The sequence below is a fragment of the Ipomoea nil genome, unplaced genomic scaffold, assembly GCF_001879475.1.
Source record: "Ipomoea nil cultivar Tokyo-kokei standard unplaced genomic scaffold, Asagao_1.1 scaffold2159, whole genome shotgun sequence".
In the NCBI taxonomy this organism is placed as follows: domain Eukaryota; kingdom Viridiplantae; phylum Streptophyta; class Magnoliopsida; order Solanales; family Convolvulaceae; genus Ipomoea; species Ipomoea nil.
This window is the reverse complement of record NW_017618587.1, coordinates 1,158,013-1,185,427: the sequence shown is the minus strand read 5'-3', so window position 1 is coordinate 1,185,427 and position 27,415 is coordinate 1,158,013. Positions and strand designations below refer to the sequence as shown.

Sequence of the window (27,415 nt, the reverse complement as noted above, 5' to 3'; positions counted from 1 at the left end):
GAATGTCTTTGGGGCATCTAAACAAAACATATGAATTATTGAAAAAAATCACATTTTCATATCACTTGGTCAGAATCTTAGGGTTTGTAGTGAAAAATGATTATTTTTTTTTAAAAAAATTCTGTAGTATTTATTGTGTTAAAAAAGTTACGTTTTTTAGTCACTAGGTCAGATTCTTGAAGTATATTTTAAATCAAAAATGATTTTTCTAACTATTTTGAAAATACAGAAGTTTCGTCATATTATTACCTTGCTAAAAAAATTACATTTTTCAATTACTACGGTCAAAATTTTAGGATTTTCAGTCAGAAAAGATTTTTTTTTAATCATTTCAAGAATGCAAAATGTTCTTTTTATGGTTATTTGGTTGTTGAAAGTGATTAGAAATCACGAACGTGAAGGTTTGACATGGAGGGGTAGAATGAATCAAATGATTCACTTTGGTTTTGTCGCTATTATGATTGATCTTTGAATTGAGATTACAAAAAGAAGCCAGCCGGCACTACCAACGACTATGTTATTTATAATTAATCCATGCACAAAAACATATTAATTATAGCAGGCCAAGAATATAATGCAAATGACACAAGGAAATGTTAAGTTCATAAGCCAACAAAAAACATCATCCATCATAAATGTATGCCTTTCTCGTACGTAGCGGTATTGACCATATGCCACATTTGCTCAATCATCCGACACCTTAATTGCCATCCTAATTGACTAATTGTCCTCTTTTCACTTTCAACTTCCCCCCCTTGTTAACGGTCATAATCAAACATTCTAGATCATAGTTAACGTTTTAATTTTTGGGGTAGTATCTAGAAATCTTAGAATATATAGTGGGGATAATAAAATAGTCTATATTTAGTTAATTATGTTTTAAATTTAAACCAAAATTTAACAACTCCTCACTATTTTATTGAGATTGGTGGAGGTCGACGGGTCTTAAATGCACCTTTATTTTTGTTTTTTTGGTCTTAGGTAATATTCGAACACGGCATCTTGAGACTGCTAGCAAAGCAGAGTTGATTGATCAGTTGAGCTGTGCTCTGGGAGCAATGAAGTTTTATTAAACTTAAGGTAAATGGTTTGGGTTTATACAACTAATAAGGAGTTACTTATTCTGCAGATTATAATGTGATGAGTTAAATTATATAAAGAGAAAAAAGTCTTACCACCTCAATTGTCCGTGTAAGTGAGACAATTAATGCAATTGTAACATCAAAAGATAATTTCGAAAAAGTAAAATTAAAGCAACAAATTCGATATCTTTGAATACTGCACTGGTATCTGCATCCTATGGCCTACGAAATAGAACTAATCTAGCCAAATCTAGAAAGAAATAGTGGGCATCAAATTACAACTCAATAACAATGCCTAATTTCATGCACACTTTACACTAAAGAATTCCCCTAGATTTATAAAATGGCATTAAAAAGATTGAACAGGAGATGAAAGTTTTGATCATGATGGACATTGACCCTACTTGTTTTGGCATCAGAGAAAGCTGTGAATAGTTAATGACAGTTAAATCACAAAGTAAACCGTATTACGCCAATCATATTACAGCTTTCTTGATGGGATTTTGAATTGATTATTTTAGGATAATAATGATGGTTTAATTTCTCCTATTTGTCTGCTTTTGCAATCTTTTGGCCTGCCGCTAGCGGCAAAAGAGATAAAGTTGGTTTCTTGGAAGCCACTCTAGGGGTTCCAATGGAGTATAAATAATACAATCCACATTACATTGCTTATTAGAACCATCGCATTCAAGAAATTAAAATTCTTGAAATCCTTAATTTTTTGGTATTTTGTGTTTGTGGGTACTAGAAAAAAAAAAAAAAAAAAAAGATTGGATCTTGTTGGGAGAAGTTTTCTTGAAATTCCGGCGATATTTCAGGCGAGAAATGGCGCCGGCGGCGACGGAAGAGTGGTCGGTGCAGAATGACATGGGTTGTGGTCTAGTCGGAGCGTTGTTCCAACGCGGCGGATCAAAGCCGAGCAAGTCTCCGCCGTCGCCACGGACTCCCGCCGCCAAGAACCAAATCACGGTGGACGCCAGGAGGCGGCGGCGGAGCAGTTCCGAGACGAATTCAAACGGCGGCGGCGATCACCGGCAAAGAACTCCGAGGTCAACAACCACAATGCCGCCGCCGCCGACGCAAGTGGCGAACTTAGCCTACACGCAGAGGCTTAGAAGGGAGCCGACGTTCACCTCAAGTGAACTGAGCGTCACCATTGTAGGCCACAGAAAATCCAGCGCCGCCGCCACCGCCGCCGCCGGCAGCGGCGAAAGTTTATACCGCGCTTCCTCCGGAAACGTGATGCTCCCTGGCCACCTGGGAAATCTGAACCAAAAACCATCAAAACAGAAAGAGAGACCAAACGGGAAAGTGTTAGGCAGCCATCTCGGCGCCACCGCCATGATGGGCAACATTTTCCGGCACTCAAGTTTAAAAACCATGCTTACTGGTCTCGACAAAAGCATGAACCCTGACGCTCTGAAATCCATGGGAAACCAACACTACAAGCAAGGAAGATACGAGGAAGCATTGAATCTATACAATGAAGCCATCGCCATAAATCCCAGAAATCCATGTTTCCACAGCAACAAAAGTGCAGCTTTAATGGCGCTTTCCCGCCCCATTGAAGCTGTTTTTGAATGCAGAGAAGCCATCCGCTTAGACCCTTTCTACCATAACGCCCAATACCGCCTAGCAAATCTATATTTCAGGTACCAAAAACCTTTTTTTTTTTCTTTTAGAAACCCGCAACCACTACCGAGAAAGGCCAGAACGCCCAGAAGTTTGAGCTTAAGATCAGATTATATTATTGTCTGCAATTTTGGCAGGTTGGGAGAAGCAGAGAAAGCTGTGTGCCATTACGAAAAATCAGGGCGAAAAGCCGACGGGAAGGACATTGATCAAGCTAAAGCTCTAAGCATAATTCTTGGCAGTTGCAGTGAAGCTCAAAGAGTTAAAGACTGGGCATCATTGCTTAAGCAGAGCCAAAGTGCATTGTCTTTGGGTTCAGATTCATCTCCGCAGGTTAAACCAAGAATGCTGATATGATTTGTTTACTTTTTACTACAAATTACATTGTTGAATCTGTGGATTAATCAGTCTTTATCCATTTAAAGATCTTAGCAATGAAAGCTGAAGCCTTGATGAAACTCCAGAGACATGAAGAAGCATACACTGCACTTGTGAAATGGCCTGCTTTTAATACAGAGCAATGTACCTCCCTTTTTGGCTCAGCCAAAACTGCATATTTCTTAGGAGTTAAAGCTCAAGTCCTCATGGCTATTGGAAGGTAAAAAATTCAACAAAATTTCATCCAAAATTCTACCCAAAATCCTGTGTTTTTTTTGGTCACAAGAACCGCAACCATTATTTGAGGATGTATATCACATAATTACGTCTTGTTACCCTAGTGAGTAAACAACTTAGAAGGCTGTCTATAATTGATTGACTCGTAAATCCAGTCGTGTCACCTTAGTCGCTGGCTTAGATTATCCATAGCTGACTAGGTTAAACAACCTAGTAGGCTGTCTATAGCTGACTGACTCATAAATCCAGTTGTGTTACCTTAGTTGCTAGCCTAGATTATCCATAACTGACTAGGTTAAAACAAGAAGACCAATAGACCACTTTTATTAAAAATTAAACTTAAAATTTTGTAATTATTAACCCTCAGTTGGACAGACTTGACTAATGTTATACCTAGAAATCTAGAATCCTGTTTTTGACACCCATGTGAACCAGCTGACAACAATTGTTGTTGGGTTGAAGGTTTGAGGATGCTGTGAGTGGTGCTAAGCAAGCGGCCCTGTTGGATCGAAGCAGCGAACAAAACGCATTGCTGGTGAAGAAAATGGCGGCGGTGGCGGCGGCGAGATCGAGCGCGAATGATCTTTTCAAGGCTTCAAAGTTTGCAGAAGCGGCGGCGATGAACACTCAGGGATTGGGATATGATCCATGCAATGCAGTTCTGCTGTATAACAGAGCGGCTTGCCGGTTCAAGCTGGGGTTGTTCGAGAAGGCGCTTGAGGATTGCACCGCCGCGCTTAATCTCCGGCCGTCGTACAGAAAGGCAAGAACACGGCGAGCTGACTGTAATATTAAGGTGAGAATTGAAAACTTTGCTGATAAAATTTTCGTCATTATATTGTTGATCGAGCGTTCTTGAATGGTTTTTGTTTATGGGTTGAGTTTAGCTGGAGAGATGGGTGGCTGCGATTCAAGATTGCGAGGTGTTGATCCAAGAAACGCCGGGAGATGAGGCGGTGAGGCGGCTGTTCTCGGCGGCGAAACAGCGGCTGGACCGGCAGCGACAGGTGGATTACGGCCATAGGTTGCAACTACGGCCCCGCTCCGATCTGGTTTTGGTCTCTTAGCACATAACAATATATATATATATATATATATATATATATATATATATATATATATATATATATATATATATATATATATATATATATATATTGTCAAAAGTTTTGTGTTCAATTCTCATTTATTTAATTAATTTAGATGGATTGATTTTTTAACATGCAAAAATTTGTTAATTGTAACGTGCACAACGATTGGTATGCACGTAACTGCTTAATTTGTTATGTCTTGTGCAAAATGAGCTAATAGTAATATGCATTTAAGCTTGTATATAATACCTTAATTTCCAAAGTACCTTATGATAGGATTTTTACAATAGGTACATACTCATGAGGCCAAGCTGTATAACACGGATATCCTTTAGGTGCTAAACGGGACGGTTCGTTCAGATCGGATCAGAGAAATATATAATCCAATTTGCCTAAACAAGGGTTAAACAAACTCAATTCGGCAAATCAGACCCATTATAGCTGTAAATGTGGGTATTCACTCTCAATTTTCAATTTTAGATAGTTCAGCCCGCCCGATAAGCTCGACAATCTCAAGTTTAGGGTTAGGGCTAACCGAACCCGAAAATAAAACAATAAAACAATAAAACAATCAATTAGCCCGAACCAATAAGCCTGAAAGCTCAACAAAACTAGCCTGAAACCGAGTAGGCTGGCCCGATTGACATCCCTAGGTACATAAGTACATTAGTTGGTACATAATAACTTAATTTCTAAAGTCACTTCTGATAGGACTTATAAAATGTGCTAAATAGCATGTAATTACTTACTTTTTTGCTTTGTGTGTGATAAGATCGACTTGCTAATAGGAATGTCCATATTAGCTAGTACGTTTTGTGAGATCGGATTGGAAATTTATCATATAGAGTGAAAGAAAAGAAAATTACAGAATTATGAATTATGAATTATGAATGAATATAATATAACACAAGATAATAATACTCCATAGATAAAATTTCCAGGATTTTTTTTTTTTTGAGGAATTTTAAAAAATGCCAAAAGTCTTGTCGGCCTCCTAGCCTATGCAACATCTTTAATCTTTATGAAAGATCAGATTTTGTGGTCCACTCCACCAAACGCCTCAAGAACTGCATAACCTGCCATATAAACAATTATTATGCTAATATTATTTTATTATTATTATTATTATTTTTTTGAATGTTACTGGCCCTATTACATTGTAGTATATGTTCATATACTTTCTCAACCTATTGAAACACAAAGAACCAATAACGCTTGTCTAACCCGGGTACCATTAGACCATATAGTCTTGATAATATTATTAATTTCTCTAAAAAATCAATAAAAATAGATGTAATATTCGTACAACACATGTTTAATTTACATATACTCTATTCACAATGTATGTATTGCTTTGCTAATAGTCACATAGTCGACAAATTATTTAGTAGACCCTGGTCCACCTTGCAAGGTGGACTCGAGTCCACGGTATAACTGTTGCACATAGTCTATCAAAGACTAAAAAAGTAAGATACATATGAATCTGATGATCTTAATATCTGATATTAGTATATAAGTATTTGGGGTACGGTCTATCTCCAATCCTTTGCCAATCTCTAAGGCATGAGAAGTAGTGATTGACACGCAAATTTAGGGTTCAAACTCTTTTTATAAAAATTGCGGTTATAAATCTAACTGTTTGACTAATTTGACTAAGCTGTACTTAGTAGTGTAATACATAGATACTATGTGAAATTTTTGTTAAAATTTATATATACTTACCTCTGATGGTTCTTGTAAAGAATATGAAGCGCTGGTTTCTTTAGGAATTGTGGATACTATGATTCCAAAACCTTGCCTTCTTTGCCGGAGGACCTTAAATGCATCCTCGTCCGTCCGATCGTCGCCGATGTAGACCGGCAAAACATCATCGGAGTTTGCGTAACCCAAGGATTCCAACAAGAATTCCAGTGCCTTGCCTTTGTCCCACTTTATGATAGGACGAACTTCCAAAACCTTAGTTTTAAAAAATAATAATAATAATAAATTAGTGAATTTATACTAATTATTTATCTTAATTATTGTCGAAAAGTTCTATAACGTTATACATACATAAAAGCATATGTACCTTTCTTCCCTGACATAATCGAAGCTTTGGGTATCCCTTGAGCACGGATTTTACTTGTTCACCAAGCTCATTCCAGTTCTGAATCAGTAAAAAAAAAAAAAATTAAAATATTATTTTGTTCTAATAAATAGATAAATACTATACAAAAAATAACGAGTGTTGAAAAGAATCATGAGTGTTGAAAAGAATCATGAGTGTTAAAAAAAATAGTAATGGATATATTGGAAATGGATCCAGAGCAAACCCACCCGGTGGAACATAACAAGATGTGTTTGTTTGGACCCGGCACGAAACCCCGCGTTGGACCCCTGGCCGCCTATGTCGAGCCCCGGGCCTGACCTAGTCCTTGGTGGGGCCCTGGCCCAAGGCCCCGGCCTAGGGCTCAGTTTGGGCCCGGCCTCGGTCGATGGCACCAAGCAGGGGCCTGGCCACGAGACCGAGCGCAATCCAAGTAGTTGCAACTAACTCCTCCTTTTTAAGGAGACAATTAGGGGGTTTTTGAGTAAATTTCCAATATATTGTAATAGCATTACACAAACAACAATACAATATTGGTTTCTGTGACATACATTTTTTGTCTTTGTCACCTGTTATTTACTGTATTCATTTACTGTATTATCCTTGTTCTTTAATTATCGAGTTATTTGATTCGGCCTACCCAGGTTAATTTAATGCATCAAATATTATACAAAAATAGAATTTCTATTAAAGTAAAAAAAAAAAAAAAAAAAAAAAAAAAAAAAAAAAAAAAAAAAAAAAACCTTTTCTTCAACGCAACGATAATGCACTGATAAGCAAAACTTATTGTTCTCTACATTAGCTCCTGGGATTGATTTAGTCTTCCCCAATAAAGCATTATACACCTGAAAATGATAAAATGATTTTAATACACGTACACGTACTGCACATATATGCATCAACTTTATATTTTTCTATGGTACCAATTATACTAATCGTACCAAGTATCATAATGTATACTATATTCAATTGTACCGTACCACATATTATTAGTTCAAGTACAAATAATAATCAGTACAACAACAAATAACAAAATATGATTATACTTGAGACAAAATTTTTGATAAATTTTAATACAATTACCAACCTCATCAATCATTGGTAAAAATTCTGTGGCAGGTTGGCATAGAAGACACGTATTTCCCTGAAAATGTACAAATAACATTAATGAGAAATATTATATTGTTAGTATAATGTGTATAAGAATATTATTTACTAAAAATAGAAAGTGGTAATCTCTTGGCATCATTTCAATTATCCTTTTCCAATTTAAAGAATCATTGTCCCTTTCTCAATCCAAAAAATTAATGCCCCATCACCAAAGTTTGATCATATAGCTCAACATTACCTAGAAATGACAATATGACATCATTATATATTTAGTGAAATTTCTCACAAATTATTTCTACCTTTTTTTTTTCTTTTATATATATATATATATATATATATATATATATATATATATATATATATATATAGTATTCCAACAGTTTTTAGTTTGTTGAAAAACTAAGCTATTTTTTTTAGTACTAATGATTCTGTTATATTGTAGTATTTGTTCATACATATTTTATCATCTTCACCAGGACTATGTGGTCCAATGGTATCCGGGTTGGACTTTCACTTGGAAGGTTGTGAGTTTGAGCCTCAGTGGAGGTGTCATTAGCTTGCATTGTAATAGAGCTAGTAGCATTCAAAAAAAGAAAAAAAATATTTTATCATCTTCAAACATGTGACCTCTCATTTGAGAGCTAGAACCACTCAACTACAAGGTCTTTAGCTGGAAAAATTAATTGATTAGTTAGTAATGTTTACCTTTTCATAGTTGTGTCCTTTGACTGGTCCCTTGATGTCCATGCCATGGCTTCCAGCATAGTAAAGCTCTGATAGTTTTACGAATTTGTAAACCTAAAAATACATACACACAAACATAAGTAAAACAAATACTATACCGGCCAACTATTCGAGAGTGTGTACCTTACAAAAAAAAATCGTATATATATAACAAGTTCCAGTGTTTGACCGAATTATGCATGTGTATATACCTTAGATCTGCACCTCCCAGTGACTATTGCTGTGGGGAAATGCTTTGCTACATCTCTCACTGCTTCTCTCATCTAAAATACAAAATTAAAATTTAAAAACATGGAAACATAAGATCATTAAATAATTTTGGATCAATTCGAGATTAGTTTCATATGATAGAATGCTCGATTAACTCACCTCTTTAGTCATGAACGCTTTGTCAGGGTCCTCAACAATGGGAGAAAGGGTGCCATCATAGTCCAGAAACATTACTATTTGTTTTCCTTTAGAAGCTTCGGCTATGCGATCAAACATCCTCAAAGCAGACGGATAACGAAGCTGCTTCAATCCATTCCGACAACATCGTAACAAAAACAAAAACAAAATAGAAGTATATATACATATATATTCTGAACATATATAGAAACTTACAGCCCAAGAATTGTTATAATAATCCTGGGAGGATGTCTGGGTCGGCGACGAATCCCTCATGGAGTCCAGCAATGTCGGGCTAAGCATGGCGGTGGCCGGAACGGCAACCGCCAGCAGGTCGAGACGGCGGCGGCGAGGGTCTGGTTTTTTATCTGCAGACAGAACTGCCACAGTATTATTGTGGTTAGTCATATCTTCTTGAATACAATACAATCGCCCTGGTTCTTCTGTGGGTATATATATATATATATAAAGAGGCATCGATGAAATTGCATGTGAAAGTACAGGAAAGATGAATGATGTCTCCGTACAGAAAGTCAAGAAGACATTATAAGTAATTGGAAAAGGAATATGAAACGTAAGTTACCTCGAAATGTCTAGGAATTGAAACGGAGATTATATTGGTCGTCAAAGACTTTATTTGGGTTTTGAAGGAGGGAAAATCAAGAAAGTTGGTAATGGCGTATTAATATTATTATTATTATTGTACGTGCAGAATGGGAATGGAAGAAAACAGACAAATTAAAATTAAAGAAAAGCAGACTGAGTAACAAGTGGTCAGGGGGGAAGGGGTGAATGTGTTGTCAATTTATAAGTTAGTCAGCAGTCACAGATCAGAGGAAGCATCTCTCCACTCTCCTACCACTTTTCATTGCTTTCAATTTTCAAATTAACTACTTTCACTCATAATCTCACATAGACTTAACTCACTAATTCAATAGACACTATTTAGGACAAAAGACCAAGATTCAAAACTCAACAGCAGCAGTGTGACGATTATGTCCAAAACCCCTTGTGCACACGGATAATTTAGCCATGTTTGTTGAACCAACATCCTCCCAAATGCTTTATCAGACCGGTGTGTAGGAGGCATTTGGGGTTGGGAGTTCAACATCTGGGGCAAAAGATCAAGATTCAAAACTCAACAGCAGCGACAGTGTAGGGATTATGTCCAAAATCTCTTGTGCACACATACAATTTAACCATGTTTGCTGAGTCAACATCCTCCCAAATGCTCATATGTTGGAGTGTGGGAGGTTTTTAGGTTGGGATTCAACATTTGGGGTAGGAGGGCTTTTACTGTCTTTTCTTAGAGACTCAGGAAATGAAGTAAAGTACGAGATGCTTGTACATATTCACAACAAGGCTAATTTTGTACTCTACACCTAATAATCTTGAGAGCTTTCATGATCATTTGTTAAAGTTTTTATGGATGAAGTAAATTACGGGTTGTGACACTCAATCTATTAGCTAGTGTTCTCTCTTTTGCAGGCAAGCCAATAGAATTTGCATGTAACTAATATTATATTAATAGACACTCCGTGCATGTGGAGTGTAATTTATTATCATATTTACATGGATGTATTTATAAAATTAAAAAAAGCAAGTTGCATACTAGCTATAATTACACTTTATAAATAATTGAGTTTGCACGCGAGCTTTATATATATATATATATATATATATATATATATATATATATATATATATATATATATATATATATATATATATATATATATATATATATATATATATAAACTTTTCATGCAATATGGTCAAGTTGATGGTAGTGGGGTAGTACCCATTTGTTTGATGTTATGATTTTTTATTTTTTATTTTTATTTTTTAAAAAAAAAACCACCATTGTAGGTAAATGAGAGATGGAGATATTTATTTGTTTTTTTCTGGACTCTTATATATATATATATATATTAGCTTTGTTGGGATTAGGATTTGAAAGGTGGTGGTGTATGCCCATCATTATACCATTCCGTAGATCATGTCTACCGTATTATACTATCAAATAATAAACCTTCATTACTCAAATAATGTACATTCAATATATTAAAAAAAATTATTACAATGTGAATCATGGTTCATAATATAATTTGCCAGTGTATGCCCTACAGACCGATAGAGAAAGTAAAATGCAAGATGTGTCTCAATTAGCCTATCGATTTTGATAAGATTTGGACTATGCACCATTCAGATACTATAACAAAGCAAAATTTATAAACTTATTTAAAGTTAGTTCACTAGTTGAGGTACATCGTGGGACAACCCTTCATCAATTTCAGGTTGCATGCTTGCTTGATTATTGACACATAGAAAAGACAAAACCAATTAAGGTGGGCTAGGGTATTTAGTACCTCATACAATAATGTTACTAATGTTATTGGTGCTGGCATGGGAGTAGTACCACTAGCTCCAGTCTGAACTACACCCCACAACCATAGCATACATTAAGGAGGGGAAGACAGCTCTTTAGCTCCATCGCAATAATGTTGCAGGTTACTCCTCCATATCAGTAAGGTACTCGGGTCTACAATATATCAATCGAAGGGTGAGAATTTACTTTGACCCGATCCAAATCTAAAGTAGACTCACATATATTATTTATACTACAAAATAACACTTAACACAGGGCGTTTGGTTGGAGGGAGGGAATTATGTGGGAAAGGAATTGTAATTCCATGGGAGTTGAATTATTGGGAATAAAGTGGGAATTTAAATTCCAGTGTTTGGTTGACAGGAATAAAATTACTGGGAATTTCAATTCCAATGTTTGGTATACATGGGAATTGAAAGGGAATAAGTAGTACAAAGTCAAAAATGTCCATTATTGTTGTTAGACATTAATTTTATGTTAAAAAAGGAATGGGTAATTTTGACTCATCACTATCTTTTTTTCCCAGGAATTAAAATACCAGGGGGGACATGGGATTTTAATTCCATGAAAATGGGGGAATTGCAATTCCATGGAATTGCAATTCCCTCCAACCAAACTACAGAATTTAATGGTCTTTGGAATTAGGTGGGAATTAAGTGGGAAGGGAATTTAAAATCCCTCCAACCAAACGCCCTGTAAATGTCATTTTATCCAACCAACATGGTTGATGTGGTGGTTCAGTACCTTGTCCTTTAAGCATGAGGTTGGTGGTTTAATTTGAACCTTACTCATGTGAATGAACTGAACCATTTGACGAGTCCCTTACCACTTAGTGTGTTGATAGTGGAATACCTTTGGGCAATAAAAAAAATATTATTTTATGCTAAAAATTTCAACATTAGATTCTTACAATATATATATATATATATATATATATATATATATATATATATATATATATATATATTGTAATCATGATATATCTTGCAATTTACTTTGTCTGTCGATTCAAGGGTAAAAATGGTTATTAGCTACTGATATATTATTGAGAAGAAATAGTAAAGTTCCTTGAATTGGGCGGTGTACAAGTGGGTGTGTGTCATTTTCACAGTGATAATTATATAATGGGATGGTGCCAATTAACGTTGTCAATTTCCAACATTGTAAAGGACGTACGAAACGGGCATGCATCCCATTCATCTCATAATACCAACGTAACACTATTCAATTCACCCATTGCCCCTGAAAATTGCTGTTAAACCAGGGGCCCTATATACTATACGGTACGTAATGAACAGCAAATCGGCTGCATCAAAACCACCACCCATTGAAATTCAATTCCTATATGTGCATATTATATTCAATTCAATGTTGAACATGAAATGTTTGGCTTGGTTGGTAAGCTTCTAACGAAAAGTTGAATCCTCAAACTCTAGCTTGACAGAGCATTTGAGATGATGTAAATTACGGTGACTGACACAGCAGACAGGATCAAATATCGGTGCGCATAAGAGATATGTCCACTTTGAGCATAATTTCCACACTGCCGCCAGGGACGGAGCCAAAGGGGGTTGGGGGCAGCTACCCCCTCCCCCACCCCATATATAACCTTTGTATGTATATATGTATATATAGTACAAGTTTTAGTATTAGTATAAAGAAACAGATAAATGTTAATCAGAAGTGGGTTAGATTAGTTGGCAAAACACATGTTTGGTTACAATGAAGGTCCAGGTTTCTGTTGGCTCCTTTAATAGTTTTCATTCTTTTATATTAATAATGAGATGTGTAATTTATAATGTGTTCTCTATTCAAATTATTTTATCAAATTAATTATGTTTCAAATATTTTGTTAGGAATATTTTTATAAAATTTTGATGTGTTTTATTTTTCACATATATCCAACAATATTTATACCTATATTTCTTGGGTAATTTATTTTTATTTTTTCAAATTATCTCTTTTGTTTTTATGTTACACCTTCACTTGAAAAAAATTATGGACCCGTCCATGCTTTTTTGACCCCGCTCAACAGAATTCATGGTTCCGTCCCTGACTACCGTTGAGATTCTCCAATGTCTACTGTATTGAACCAGTGAACTTGATTGGTGCAAGCACTTGATTGGTAAGCTTTCCTAGCTTACTTGTGACTTTTACACGGTTAGTTTTGAGTGAATTTTCCGACATTAAATTTATGGCAGCATTTTGTCATTGAAACGTGATCAATATTTGTTTCTTCTTTGAATCTAAAAAGGAAAAGAATAAAGTGAACCCAGAAAAATGATTAATTCTGGCAAATATTTTTGGCAATACCGTATTAGAGTAGGTAAAATATAAAGAAAAAAGAATCGGAATACAGAACTTTCTAAAGTTGGTTGGCACCACAGTGCATAAATGTCCAAAGGAACCAAACGAGTTGTAGAAAGATGAAGCCATGGAATATAATCATATAACATTTGCTGAAAATTAAAAAAAAAAAAAATTTAAAAATGCAAGTATGGACCGACGGTGTATGTTTGTTTAATTTGCGTATTATTATAAGAAAAGTATATTCTAAAGATGGTGAAACGTTACCGTGTACTTTTGGCCAACATGTAACATAGACTTTGACCTTAATTACCTGAGTCATTTGTTTTATTTTCTTAGTCTTCTAAGGAATTTAGATCACAAAGATTCCTTCACACCCATCTACTTGTAAAATTCTTACCATGCATCCATGGTGATGAAGAATATTAGAGTGGGTCAAATAGATGGAGCATAATTTTCGTATGTAATTGTTACGAGTTTCACCACTGGAAATTATAGAATTTCCGACCACCTAAAAGTGATCTTAAATCAAGTTGAAAGTAAAAAGTGGTCGGAAATAACAACAAAGGTTTTTCTGAATACCAAAAGTGGTCAGAACAAGGCTTTTGATTTGATTTAAGATCAATTTCAGGTGGTCGGAAATTCCATAATTTCCAGTAGTGTTTGATTTTTGCTAACATTTTCTTAGTCAATTCCATCACATAGGATCTTTCTAGTGATCGAAATTTACCTCTCTTGGATGGTTAGCAGTATCGTCCTATCAGAATTAGAGACTAAAACTCAAATATTTAGGGATGAGAGAGCAAAGAGGGCCGAGGATGATTTCTTTTCCTACTAATAACAACCTCACAAATTATTATTCATATTTCTTAATTAGAAAAACTAAGCTCTCGCAACACATTCTTATACATTTTTTTTTTAATACGACATATGATATCTCAATCACTCTGAGATTAATTTGGACTCAATTTGAGTAGTGCACTCGCGCTAGTAGAGTTCAACTCTTACATACTCAAGTGAAAGTATGATTCAAAACTCTTTAACATGACATATCATGTACAAAAGTTAGTTTAAGATCATAGAAAAGATTAATCCCATGTGTGTTTGATGATTTCTTAAGAATCAATGCGAGAAGCATAATTAATTAATTAGCATTTTGGTTAATTAAACATGTGTTTTAGAGATGGTCAAAATCATGTGGGGGTTATGATTTATGAAGATTGGAGATGCTATGTTATTATGGTCATAAAGAGTTAGGTTTGAATCTTTGATTTTGGGGATTTTTGGAACCAAATGGGAATAACTTATAGCTAAAGAAACTCTAGCTTACTTGTGCTTCCAATCCCTTGCTAACTTGGAGCATCTCTATATTTGGTTGAAAACCTAACCTAAATTTATGTTTTTGAATCTTATACGTTTTCACATGTTTACAAACTTAGCTTATATATGAACCCTACATTTTCTTGTTGTTTTATATTCCAATGTTACATATTTTAATTTTAAGTAATAGTATACATTTATTAAATTATGTGTATAACAATGTTATAATTATAATATAATTTTAATTAGTGATCTGTTATCTAAAAGATTGCATCCTAATCTCGAGGGCTCTTATCTTCACATTTCAGATTTGGTGGAAGATGTTTATTGTGGGATGTGTCTCAATGTGACTCACAGCCCACAAGTTCTCCAAATGATGTACATTGGTATATGCAATAAGGCCAATTGCGTACCTTTTCTTGGTTGGAATCGAACACTGCATCCTATGACTCTATAGTATTTGAAGTGTGATGGACGTGTTTAAATTCAATCACAGTATTCAACACCCTTAAGTCTCAATAACACTATAATGGTCACCATGTGAATGTTTGATTCGTACTGTGCTACTGATAAAACAGTTTGGAATTGAAATATTTATAGGCACTAATATAACGAGCTCTTTGTAGTAATTGACACACTGAAGTATATCTGTGATTTATCTCTTTCACAAAAATTTAGAGTAGAGTTTGTGTATTGGGTGATTCAAGACTTTTTTTTTTTTTTTTTGAGAAACAACAAAACTAACTTTCATTATCAGAAAATAAAGAATTTACAATAAAAGGAGGAATATCAAATCAAGAAATACAACTAGACAAAAAACCGGTCTCCCTAGCAACCAGATGGGTGATTCTAGACGTTAGGGAATTAAAAACCTTTGGAATTGAGGTACAATTTCTAAGAATATTTATTTCAAATCACTTACAATATTCTATGTACATTTATACAATGAACTTTCGAAGCAATTACAATGGACATTCATAACAAGTTATGTCAAGTCAAGTCACCACCGACTTTCCACTGTCCGAATAATTTGGTCACACATTATTTAATGCAAAGATACGGCCCAATGGGACTATGACCAAACTTTGGGCTCTGCATATTTTGTGTGGCAGACCGCAGAGACTAATCATCTCGACCCAATTAGGCCCAAACACTAAGTTCTCCACAGTCCACTACGTTTTTTTTTTTTTTTTTTTTTTTTTTTAAAGTTACTCACTCTATTATATTATAATATATGCACACTAGTTAATACATCAATCGTTATACTATGGAATCGTGTCCACTTTGCAAGGTGTACACAATTCTATGTTCATAATTACTGAACTATAAGTTCATAATTATAAAGCTATACATTCATAATTTTTGAACTCTATATTCACAATTACAGAACTCTATGTTCATAATTATAAAGTTATCATAATTTTTGAATTTCATATTCACAATTATTGAATCTCTATATTCATAATTACAGAACTATATGTTCATAATTATGTTCACAATCCTATGTTCATAATCCTTGGTGTACTCTCATTTTATACTCAAAACTTTTACTCCATCTCTTCTTCTCCCAAAAGGTTGAATCTCCAACCCTAAAGGGGTGTTTGGTTGGATATAATTTAGTTGTAATTGAATTATAATTCAGTGAAGGATTTAATTACAGTGTTTGGTTGGAGGGAATTGCAATTCCATGGAATTGCAATTCAATGCTTTTGGGAAAGGAAAAAGTATAAGAAATGACAAAAATACCTTTGTTGATTGTTATTATTATTATTATTACACAAGGACATTTTAGTCTTTATACTATTTTTTCTTTCTCATCCCCAATAATTCTATTCTTCCATACCAAACAATGTAATTTGAATTCCTACCTTATTCTTTATCCACCGAATTATAATTTCTTTCCATCCTAATTTCTTCCTCCCAACCAAACACCCAGTAAGGGATCCCCACACTCCGACCCAACAGAGCATGTGAGAGGATGTAAATTACGGTGCGCACAACTTTTACTCCCTCCCACATGTTCGTGATGTAGACACTTTTCTGTGGACACATGATGAAAATAATCAATCATTGTTTGTCACCTCAGAGAATATAAGTAAGAGAGTAGAATTTGGGAGTATGCATAGTATAACTCTAATCATAATTATTAACAGTTTTGGAATTGTGTTCACCTTGTTTCACGGCATAATTTGCCTTAAAACATATAGGCTTTCCAAGTTATTCATATTTTGTGGGTCGAGGGCCTACAACATGAATTTCGTACTTAGATGATCATGAGTTTGATTTTTGATTTCTTGTTATACTTTTTCGGTTGAATTCGTCACACGGGGTCTTTCTAGTGCAGTTTTAGGCTATTTACTCCGGGACCGGGGTTTATACCTTTCATGTGTTGTTTGTAAGCTAATTATCTAAGAATGAGATTTACAAAATGCATACCTTTAAATAATGTTAATTCGTGTGCATTGTTCTCGACAAAGTCTTAACCTTCCCTTTCCCCTCTCCCACATTTTTGAAGAGAGGCAAACCCTTAAACAATGCAAGCGGTCCTTACCAATATTTAATATTTAATATTGAGGGTGTTTGGTAAATATTTAATATTGAGGGTGTTGGGTTAGTCGGCTGATAGTTAATAACATTAGCTGATTGTAGAAAAATATAAAATATACAACTAATTTACATGCAAAAAGACTTTGTTAATTTAAAAATTACTTTAAACAATTTTTTAAAATTTTAACATTTTGAAACAATGAAAACAAGTGATCGTAAGTTTGTAACTTTCAAGCCTTTCATTTTGGTCCTTAATCTTCACAAGAAAAGTCAACATGGTTAGAAAATTTGTCAATTAAATTCAAATAAAAACAATGATATTATTATTTATTATTATTTTTAAAAAATTTTAAAACTTAACCCAAATATGAAGAATCCCTACTTCAAAGTGAGGACAGACTCTCTCCTGTTGGATGTCACCCTGCATCTCATGTTTAATATTTTATTGAAATTGAACTTATTTATTTTAACTTCTTTTTTACAATATTATTGTACAATTATTTGCAATTTATTTGTTGTAATAATAGTAGGAAAAAAAACCATAGAATAGCAAACTGAACAATTATTATAACACCGAAATTCAAAATAAAATACAATATAGACACCAACATAAACACATTCTACCAAAAAAACATAAAATTCCCTGGTCTAGCCAAGACAAAAACCACTGGCTAGCCAGTTGAGGATCTTCCTAGTAATAACAATAACTACAAGGACTGACTCCATAATAATCAGCATGCTAAGGGCCTTCCCTGCAATTTTCAAAAATATCTTGCAGCCGGCCCCACCCTACACCATTCATCACGTGACCACATGTGACTTGGACCACTCCTTTTTTTTCCTTAAAAATAAAAAGAAAAACTAATTAAAATAAAAGACTAATTATAGAGATGCCCAATCAATCTCGTGAGATGGATATTTTTGAAGCTCCGAGAACATGTCCCACGTGGACTCTTCGTCCGTGAAATCCGGAAACGTTCGATCCGAAACGGGAGATGACCCGTCCGACCCGGAATCCGATCCGCAGATTTCGGGCACCGATCCGCTCGATCCAGAATCCGATCCGGAGTTTTCGGGTCCCGCTTCGGCTGGCTTGTCATCCTCCACGGCTTCTTCCTTGGGCTTTTGCGGCGGAGCCGGCTTGGACTTCTTGGAGTCGAGGCTCTTGTTCTCGGCTAAGCTCTGGCAGATGGCTTGCAGCTTGGCGTCGACGTTGGAGTGGAGCGGCTTGTACTCGCCGAAGTCGCCGCCGATGAGGGAGCCGTTGTGGCGCAGGTTAGGAAAGTTGAGCCGAGCCGAATCGCCTCGGAGCTTGTACGCCGCCTTGTCGTAGGCCAGCGCCGCCTCCTCCGCCGTGTCGAACGTCCCCAGCCAGAGGCGGGTACGGTTCTTGGGCAAACGGATCTCCGCCACCCATTTCCCCCAGTGGCGCTGCCTCACCCCTCGGTACAGCTTGGTCGGCTTTGGCGGCGCGTGAGCCACCTTCATCGGCACCGGCCTCGGCGCCAAAAAGCTCAAATTCCGGCGCTGCTGCGGCGGCCACTGGCTCTGAAACGGCGCAGAGCCCATCATTTGTTGCGCCTGCAGATCGATTTGGGTCTGAATCTGACGGACTTGTAACGGCGTCAACGGGTTAAGCCCGATAAAGCCCGACTGCCCAACCCCACAGCCCGAATAACCATTCTGAAACATGTGGGTTGTGGAGGTGGAGCAGCCATTAAAGCTCCCATAAGATCCATAAAATAAATCAGAAGAAGAAGAAGGCGACGGAGACGGTGACGGAGAAGCACTGATAAAAGGCTCAAGTGCTTCCATGAGATCCCCGCCGCCATTAAAAGGCTCTGAAGAATGAAAATCTACACCTATACTACTCCACAAATCCATGGTGGCAGCCATTAAAACAAGAAAATCAAGAGGGTCTTCAAATAACAACCCCTTTTTGTTATAAAAATCAAACCTTTGAGGGACAACTAATAAGCCCTCGTGCAGATCAGATCAGATGAAGAAAAAACACAGAAAATAATTAAAAAAGAAAACAGATCTCGATTCTGAAAACACCTGACTATTTTTCCAAAAACAGATTCTTGAAAAGCAGATGATTTGCAGAAAGGGATCAAAGAAGCGGGGGATTCAGAGAGGGGGGGAAGAAATTTTTACAGAAAAATCAGTGAAAATTTTCAAGAAAATCTTTTTGTTGTGTTAGTGAAGTGTGTGCGAGTGTGAGGAAAAACCAACACACTGTATCTATATATCTCAGCCTCACCTTTTTTGTGGGTTTTATCTCTTCATTTGCTATGGTTTATATAGATCCTAGGAAGTCATGTTTTTCGATTTTCTAAATCTACTGGTTAATCGCCATTTTGTTATCCTAATTTCACCTAATCTTGTGATGTCCGTCTAACCGGTTGACGCTAACGTCAACTTTCGTCACTCGGGGCGTGTAGCCGTATTGTATAGCGACGCCTGTAGGGTGTCTGGACACGTGTCCATCTGGTTCCACCCACCTGTCAGTTACCTTGGCTCCTCGCGTCTTGGATTCTGTTGCGTTTTCGGACTAAACGCGTTCGCACTACCTCCTCTTTTAGCCGTTACTTATTTTGTCATTTTCTCCCCCCACCCTCTTCTTTTTCTTTTTAATATATGACCCCCAACAATTATATTAGGTTTTTTTAAAAAATATTATATTAGGTTTTGATTAATAAAAATTAAATTAGTACAAAAATAATTTATTAAAATATTAATACCACTTCTTGTCTTCTAACTTTTTTTTTTTTTATATATTTTACAAGATTAATCTTATTTGAGGTAAGACCACGAAAAATAATAAAGCATTTCTTATAGAGCTAACTGAGACTTTAGAGAGTTGCAAAATACTTACTCACGAGATCCACTCTTGCCTTATAACATCAAAGAATGACAAAATAATTTCTCAAATGATGACAAAATACTTCCTCATTAGACTAAATAGATCCCAAATGATGTCAAAGTACTCTCTCATGGGCAAGATATGACCTCAAATGGAGGCAAAGTGATCGCTAATGAAGCTTGAGTAAGACCTCAAAAGGGGTGGTAAATTTTAAGGTAATTGTATTCTCATATCTTAAACACAACAATTTTGATTAAATTGAAAAAGACTAGTGATGGGCCGCGTCTTCTAACTATAGTGAAAAAAAAAAAAAAAAAAAAAAAAAAAAAAACTCAATAATTTGTATTGGTAATATTACTATAATGTCGGTGGTGTAATTATTCGTGTCGATACGATTTATGCGGACGAATTAGACTCCAAAAATTAATATAAAAACAAATATATTTAATTGATTGATAAGATTCAAACTCTTTTGTAAGAAAAAACAAATTAAATTAAATTAAATGAGGTCGATTGAATGAGACACAAAGCGAAAGGAGTTGACAATAGGAGTGCATTAAAAAAATATGCGATAAGAAAGAATAATTAGATTGTGGGGAGGCGTTGCGGCCTTAGCGAAAGAATACCCACAAGATTTCGAATATTTTTATTTGACTGGCTTAGATTATAATATCTTCAACAGTGTCACCGCTAATCAAATTTACTTTTTTTCAGTTGAGGCTTTAAATGACTATTTTTAGAGAATTTTTTGGATATATTATTTGGCACTGATCATGAGTTCATGACATTAAGCGAAGGAAGCCTCTAGATAACAGTGACTTTTATGCTACCCTTACATTAATTACTTAAAGATTTCTTCTTCTTGTTGTTTTTTTATGTAAATCACTATTCATAATGGATGCATTTTTTACCAAAAAAGAAGATAGAAACCCTTCAAACAAAAGCCAAGAATCAAATTGGTGGGGTTCGAAATGGACCCTCTGTGAAAAAATATAAGATCATCAATAAAGTTGGTTAGACTATTAGTTTGATAACCACAACATTTAAAGTTAGACTCTTAGTAGAAGCAACTTCAAAGTTAAACTCTTAATAGAAGCGACTTATTGGTCTTTTATTGGCCAACTATGGACAATCTAGAATGGTTTATTTATTTGTGGTCCTTTGCCAAATGCCTGAATTACAAGGCAAGATATTCTCGATGTACACGGTTGGGTAGTGAAGCTAGTAACTACGAGTTTCTCTCGTCACCCCAAAAAAAAAAAAGCTCCATTATTCCAATCTAACATATCTGTATATGCTTAGCAACATAATATGACAACATCATTGATTCAGATGTGACTCAAACCTGTGATATTCTATTTGGATGGACCACAGCGATATCATCAAATCACAAAGTCCTTGGCAGGGTTTGTAAACAAAGAATGAAATTATTTATAAGGAATGTGCATATTGGATAAGTTCTAGTGCTAGTGCTTTCTCAATTTAGTTTGCATGTCTTTGATGAATTCCCGAGAGAGCCCGACAGATGTTGTGAGAGTTCTTGAAGCTAAATTGGTTTATTGTTATTGGGGTTAACGGCCACCCACACACGGATGTATTGATTGGTGGGAGCAAAGTAACGTTCTCGACACGTCCTTAATTAATATGGTGGTTGGGATGGAGATATGAAGAGGCATGTGGTGATCGCTGAAGTGGTCAAACCCCATAGTGTACGTGACCCATACAGAAATAGATTTAAAGTAGGCAACTTTTGGAGTGTGCGTAAAGTATGTGTCCAGATATGGTTGGTGGCCTTTCAATAACAGTTGGAGCCACTTGCAAGTGATGTGCTCCCTTGCCCCACAAAGGGCCACATCCTTTTCAATTTTCTTGCCTCTAATTAAGATTGGGCAAGTTTTTCTTTGGTTTTGTGGCGTACACTGATGAGAGATTGGTTGCGTGAAAGACTAGGGGATTTGAAAAAAATGGCAACGTTGATAACATGTTGAAAGGACCACGGCATTAGAGGAAGTCTAGATAGGTATTATTATAGTTTCTGCGTTTGAACTCTATTAAGCTCCCGTATGTTCTGTCTGAAATTCCGATGAACAGAGCTTCAGTGTCGGGGCTGAAGGAGATCCCGGCGATTTCACCGAATAAGTCGATCTCCTGGCAGGTGACATAGTCGGACTGGGTGTCGAATATGTGCACGAAATCGGCTGGTTCAGCCATGCCCAAGAACCGGCCGTCTGGACTGAATTGGATTGCACGTATTGCGCCCATTCTTCCATTGAGAATGGCCAAAGATCGTGACAGGTTCCTGACGTCCCATAATCTGCAAGTGGTGTCTTGGTTCCCGGTGGCAAAAATTTGACCATTTGGGTGCCAGGCCGAAGCAAATGAATAGTCTAGGTGACCTTTAAGGTTGGCAATTACCTGTAAAGGGGAAGTCTTAGCAAATGCTCAACGGCATGTCACTTTAATTTGAAATGAAAGCAACGTATACTAACCTTTCCTGATTCAGCATCAGCAAGTAGACAATCGGGATCGTCTCCAACTACAGTAAGCATTTTACCGTCTGGGCTGGCAGAGATATTCTGTGACAGAATATGAACCCGTAGAAGTAATTATTAGGATTCAAAATATGTATTATAGATAAAAAGAAACAAATATAATATACTCACATTCACAGACCAAGGGAATGTGAAACAATTAAGACGGGCGAAGTTGTTGGCATCAAATACTCTAACTTGAGCATCATTATTCGCAGCCATAACCTTCACCGAGCCACTGAAAAAAATTGAGCCATGTCTCTTCGTTAGTCATTGTCCTTTTGGGTGATAAAATCCGAGGAATATAAACAAGTAACTTTACTTTGGTGCATGGCAAATGTCCACCGTGTTAGTTATAGCGTTCTCCCCCGTTGTAAGTTTAGTGCAAAAGGAAACGCCAGGTTTGTTTAGGTGCTACAAATTGCAAGAAACCACAAGATTAACACAAGAATAGCTGCTATGTCCCATTTGTGTATTTCTCCTAAATCTTCATACCTTGCAGATGAGCTCTCCTTGAAAACCACCTGCCACCATTAGATTGTCTTTAATGGTCATGGAGCACAGCTGCACTCTTGAGGGTGTCTGGCCCACAGATCCAGGGTATTTCTGAGTATAGCATTCAAATTTTTAGTGCCAGAAAGGGTGAGAACACTGTGAGTTTATATTGAGGAAAAAACAAATGATCTTCTACTTACCATTGTTGGCTCAAGTGATCCAGCCATATTAACCACTTCCTTTCCTCTTCTGAGAAGAGAAGACCAGTGCATGAAAGAGTAGTCTTGCACCAAATAAACATCATGTTTTGATGTTGACAACAAGAGGTTCCTTAGCTGTAACCAAAGAAACCCACTTGTCAGGAACAGCAGATAAATCATGTAAAAAACAAAAGACTACAGCAATAGCCCTTAACAAGCCATACTGTCTTGGAAGCAGTGGGTACAAAAATCTAAATAGAAGCTTATATGATTATGCAAAATGTTTGTGAAAATCCCTGGTATTAGAGTCAGAACTTAAAATATGAGATTGATCCTGACAGAAATGAACCCAAAATTCTTGATGGCCACAAAATAGGGGTTAGTTACTTCTATGTCATGTCCACTTGGATTTAAAAAAAAAAATGTCCCATCCTAACAAAGAATTGTCAAAAAGAATTTCAAACTTAGAGAACAGAAATTGTTGACTGGGTCAAGTAATTAAAGTCAGCATGGAAATCAGAAACTCAAATCCTAATCCTATACAACATAAAAAATCACAAGCTCTACAAATGTCAGAAGCCCACAGCTCATACTTAAAATAGAGTATACATAGAGGAACATCTCAAGTTATAGGGTGGGAACAACACTTCTAATCAAGATATAGAGTAATAGAAAAATGATATGGCAACCCAAAAGTTAAAGATAAGGAAACAAAACAGAATGCAAATGGATGGCACAATGTCAATTCAAACTAAAGAGAAATGAAACAAGAGAATAGATTGTATGTAGGACACAATATTTAAACAGATCACTTGATATCTTCCAGAAAAATGAAAACAACAATTTTGAGCTAGGCTGGCAATGAGATTGCAAAAAATGCCTTTGAAAATCTTATACGTTTCCCCATCATACCATATGGAAAATGTTCCTTAATGCGCCAGCCATGCCGCTCAGATCTAAACTGCCATCATGCTTCTAAAGCTGAAATGTGTGTATATATATATATATATACGTATATGAAATAGCAATTCCTCGAGATACAGGTTAATAACAACAATAACAAAAGGAATGAAACCTAGCTCATCCCAGACTACATTATAACTTAGACTTTCCCTCAGAATGAGAACTAAGAGATAAAGAATCACTAAACGCAGTACTGCTAATGCAAGATAATGCATTAAGATTCAGTCAGCCAAGATAACTATAGAAATAGCATCATTGAAACTATACATCCAATAAATGATAAATGCAGTGTTGACTGACTGAGAAAGTGAGAAGTAAAACTAAAACAATTAAAGGCTCCAACTATTGATATAGGACAGTACTTTTTCCCTCCATCTTACCAACTACATAGTAAACAATTCTTAGATTCCTCGTGGCAAAGACAATATTTAAAACTGATGGCAGTAGATACCAATTTAATTTTGAGACTGAGTTTAAGTTGTAAAACTGGTGGGGATTTGAAAGTCAAGATGAAATATAGTAATCTCATCTATGTTCTACACTAGTATCTAAATAGGTCCATAGAAAGCCAAGTTACGTACTTCACCTAAGCTTCTAATTCCAATAACTTGGCTTATAAAGACACCAACTTGTGATGCAACTTACTTGCTAGTATTTGGGACTGTACCTTCCTGAGCAAAGTGCTTGTAATAAAATAAATAATCATACTAAACACAGTGTAAAGTGTTTATGATCTGCAGAAAAAGTATTGAGTTAATACAAGTCCCAGTTCATAGTTACTTGAACCGGGCACAGAAAAGTACTTAGATTAAAAAAAAAAATTAAATATAAATGAATTAGTTTCAGGTAAGGAGTAGATTGGTACCCTTGCAAATTTGTAGCTTCAAAAAAATAATGTAAACATCATTTAATGGTCGGTGCTATTGGAAGCAACAAAATAGCAGAAAGCTCACTCAACAGATGGATCAATTATTAAGACACATTTAGTCAAATTGAGTCCAGAAATAGTATAATGATGAAAGCTTTTGGGATGGAGTAACCAACGAAAATATCAAAATTAGACGCAAGTAAATTCACCATCTTTGAGGCCACAAGAATCATCATCTGAAAATACTGGCCTCTGACAAAATTATTTCTGGAACTCCAAGGGTCAAGTTAGCAGTAAATAAAGCTAAAACTTTGAATTCAAAAGTATCATAGCACACAAAACTTCATACCTCCAAGAATGATAACTGCACAAAGTTAGTAGTATAAATAAAAAAAATATCCGTAAGGCTTAATTAGAGAAACAGCACCTGCAAAACTATTATTATTGGCATTTTAAAAGGAGGAAAAGAGGGAAGGGGTTAACAACATGCTAACAATGATAAGTCAAAGAAACCAATAATGTGTAAGAAGCTAATACTAAATGATACTATTGGAGGCAGGGACCATGTTTAACTGGTTGAAATGTAAAAGGCTACATGAATTAGCCCCACAGACAACATAGTATTCTGGGATCAACATATTTTCACATAATAAATTTTGTTGATTAATGATATCAATTTTCCAATCCATTCCTTACCACAGTTCATTCCATTTAACATTTTGTGATTGCAAAATTCTAAATATAGCATTATGGTTTATCACACAATACTTGGAAGACAAAGGAACTCATCGAGTACAAGCTGAGTATTTATTTCACCTGAAAGTGCACAATTGTTGGTTTGACAAGCCTTGTGTTGAACTGGAAGTCAAAGAAGCTGTGCCCTTTCACCACTTCCTTGTAGTCCTGGAATCACATAGGCATGTTTAGTCTCATGAAAGAAAATTCCAATCCAAACTCCAAACAGAAGACAGAATGGAAGTCAATCACTATTGCCTAAAAATGAAGGTTTGATTTAGAACAAGGCAAGCATGATGCAACCAGAGGAACTCTTGGAGAAAGGGGTACAAAAAGATGAATCACTGCCCCCTATACCTCAACTAGACTAAGTAACAAAATATTATTATTTTTTAATTAAAAATCTTTAGAATTAAAAAGCATTCTTTGTACTTCTAAGAAAAGCTTTACAAGGACAACACCAAGACTTCCACAGTAGAATCAAACCTTTTTAAGCTCCTCTCGAGAGCGCGAGAGGCTTTCATAGTTTTTGTATTGTTTCAACCTCGTTTCACGGTAATTCTCTCTGGTAAAATTGAAACGTTCCCACGGAATACCTTGGATATCCTTGCCATGTCTGGCTTCAAGAGCTGATGTATCGGTCACCGGATTACTCTGTGAATACAACATCGCTGAAATCATCATAGTCTAAACACTAAACAAATGTAAAGGACCAAAACAACATCCTAATATCAACTTCCATACTTTTCGTTGTCATTACCGTTTCAAAATCATCCTCAAAGTCAGAATCTCCAGAGTCCTCAACAACAGGCCACCGAGATTCGACCGTGCTGCCTTGAAATGGACTGTCATCAAAACCAGACACGTTATGGTAGTGATCAACCATGGACTCGTGCTCGCGGCTCCTATGAGTTTGCGCCATTGTCCAGAAATAACACTAAAAATATGTAATAAAGCTTTATTCATATTCATATTCATATTTATATTTAAAAAAAAAAAAACGGACTAGCATACAAACAGAAAAATCTAATCTGATTTAGCAAATATTCATAGCAGAAACAATTAGCCAGATAGAAAACGCTCAAAATTCCAGCAAAACAAAAATAAAAAACTAAATCGACGAATACGAATTTCAACTAACCTTGAAAAAACCGAAGCGAGCTAACGAAAGCTTTGAAGTTACGGAGAATTGAGGCTTTGAAACTAAGTAACTAACGCCGACGAAAGAGAGACAGAGTATGTTCGCAGGGACGGTTCAAAGAATTCCCGATCGGAAAACAACGCCGACTCCTTGGGAAATCGATCGCCGGAATCGAAGATTTGTACTACGAAGACGGATGCCAGTAGCAAACGGAGAGCTCCAGTGCTTGCCGCCGGTGAAGTACAGAACGTAATTATAGCGGTAAATCCTTGCAAGGAAGTTGGAGTGCGCGGTACACCCATATGG

The 27,415-nt window shown here is 35.9% G+C and overlaps 4 protein-coding genes across 7 annotated transcripts; 1 reads left to right on the top strand and 3 right to left on the bottom strand.

Moving 5' to 3' along the window:
* Positions 1–1,738: 1,738 nt before the first annotated feature.
* Positions 1,739–4,524, top strand: LOC109149138 (TPR repeat-containing thioredoxin TTL1). 2 transcript variants are annotated; one of them, XM_019296790.1, is made up of 6 exons: positions 1,739–2,734; positions 2,852–3,047; positions 3,140–3,312; positions 3,792–4,125; positions 4,217–4,419; positions 4,488–4,524. In XM_019296790.1, exons 1-5 carry the CDS (start codon positions 1,908–1,910, stop codon positions 4,394–4,396), a joined length of 1,710 nt encoding a protein of 569 aa, XP_019152335.1. In that variant the 5' UTR covers positions 1,739–1,907; the 3' UTR covers positions 4,397–4,419; positions 4,488–4,524. The 2 variants fall into 2 exon arrangements, with proteins under 2 accessions (XP_019152335.1, XP_019152336.1); XM_019296791.1 differs by having other exon boundaries at positions 4,217–4,405; positions 4,474–4,491.
* Positions 4,525–5,267: 743 nt separating this feature from the next.
* Positions 5,268–9,209, bottom strand: LOC109149157 (probable trehalose-phosphate phosphatase H). Its single transcript, XM_019296816.1, has 9 exons — positions 8,964–9,209; positions 8,730–8,870; positions 8,552–8,623; positions 8,322–8,414; positions 7,594–7,650; positions 7,250–7,351; positions 6,489–6,566; positions 6,143–6,376; positions 5,268–5,496 (listed from the first exon to the last, which is right to left on the bottom strand). Exons 1-9 carry the CDS (start codon positions 9,153–9,155, stop codon positions 5,440–5,442), a joined length of 1,026 nt encoding a protein of 341 aa, XP_019152361.1. The 5' UTR covers positions 9,156–9,209; the 3' UTR covers positions 5,268–5,439.
* Positions 9,210–17,878: 8,669 nt separating this feature from the next.
* LOC109149400 (ethylene-responsive transcription factor RAP2-4-like) lies at positions 17,879–19,469 on the bottom strand. Of its 3 annotated transcripts, none has more exons than XM_019297148.1 (2): positions 19,025–19,469; positions 17,879–18,988 (listed from the first exon to the last, which is right to left on the bottom strand). In XM_019297148.1, exons 1-2 carry the CDS (start codon positions 19,204–19,206, stop codon positions 18,193–18,195), a joined length of 978 nt encoding a protein of 325 aa, XP_019152693.1. In that variant the 5' UTR covers positions 19,207–19,469; the 3' UTR covers positions 17,879–18,192. The 3 variants fall into 3 exon arrangements, with proteins under 3 accessions (XP_019152693.1, XP_019152692.1, XP_019152691.1); XM_019297147.1 differs by having other exon boundaries at positions 17,879–18,993; positions 19,030–19,469; XM_019297146.1 differs by having other exon boundaries at positions 17,879–19,207.
* A 2,415-nt stretch (positions 19,470–21,884) lies between these two features.
* LOC109149397 (uncharacterized WD repeat-containing protein C2A9.03-like) lies at positions 21,885–26,899 on the bottom strand. The gene is made up of 9 exons (XM_019297143.1): positions 26,729–26,899; positions 26,455–26,622; positions 26,050–26,136; positions 23,403–23,537; positions 23,203–23,313; positions 23,030–23,121; positions 22,840–22,945; positions 22,666–22,752; positions 21,885–22,591 (listed from the first exon to the last, which is right to left on the bottom strand). Exons 1-9 carry the CDS (start codon positions 26,888–26,890, stop codon positions 22,178–22,180), a joined length of 1,362 nt encoding a protein of 453 aa, XP_019152688.1. The 5' UTR covers positions 26,891–26,899; the 3' UTR covers positions 21,885–22,177.
* Between the last annotated feature and the right edge of the window lie 516 nt (positions 26,900–27,415).

Bases quoted from the DNA above. Each gene is read 5' to 3' on its own strand.
- LOC109149138 (XM_019296790.1), top strand. From the start codon at position 1,908: ATGGCGCCGGCGGCGACGGAAGAGTGGTCGGTGCAGAATGACATGGGT. The intron at 3,048-3,139 runs GTTAAACCAAGA...ATCCATTTAAAG, and splicing joins GTTCAGATTCATCTCCGCAG to ATCTTAGCAATGAAAGCTGA. The intron at 4,126-4,216 runs GTGAGAATTGAA...GGTTGAGTTTAG, and splicing joins GAGCTGACTGTAATATTAAG to CTGGAGAGATGGGTGGCTGC.
- LOC109149157 (XM_019296816.1), bottom strand. From the start codon at position 9,155: ATGACTAACCACAATAATACTGTGGCAGTTCTGTCTGCAGATAAAAAA. The intron at 8,624-8,729 runs GTGAGTTAATCG...TTTGTATTTTAG, and splicing joins AAGCGTTCATGACTAAAGAG to ATGAGAGAAGCAGTGAGAGA. The intron at 8,415-8,551 runs GTATATACACAT...ATGTATTTTTAG, and splicing joins CTGGGAGGTGCAGATCTAAG to GTTTACAAATTCGTAAAACT.
- LOC109149400 (XM_019297146.1), bottom strand. From the start codon at position 19,206: ATGGCTGCCACCATGGATTTGTGGAGTAGTATAGGTGTAGATTTTCAT.
- LOC109149397 (XM_019297143.1), bottom strand. From the start codon at position 26,890: ATGGCGCAAACTCATAGGAGCCGCGAGCACGAGTCCATGGTTGATCAC. The intron at 23,314-23,402 runs GTAAGTAGAAGA...TGCTATACTCAG, and splicing joins GATCACTTGAGCCAACAATG to AAATACCCTGGATCTGTGGG. The intron at 22,592-22,665 runs GTTAGTATACGT...TCCCCTTTACAG, and splicing joins CTGATGCTGAATCAGGAAAG to GTAATTGCCAACCTTAAAGG.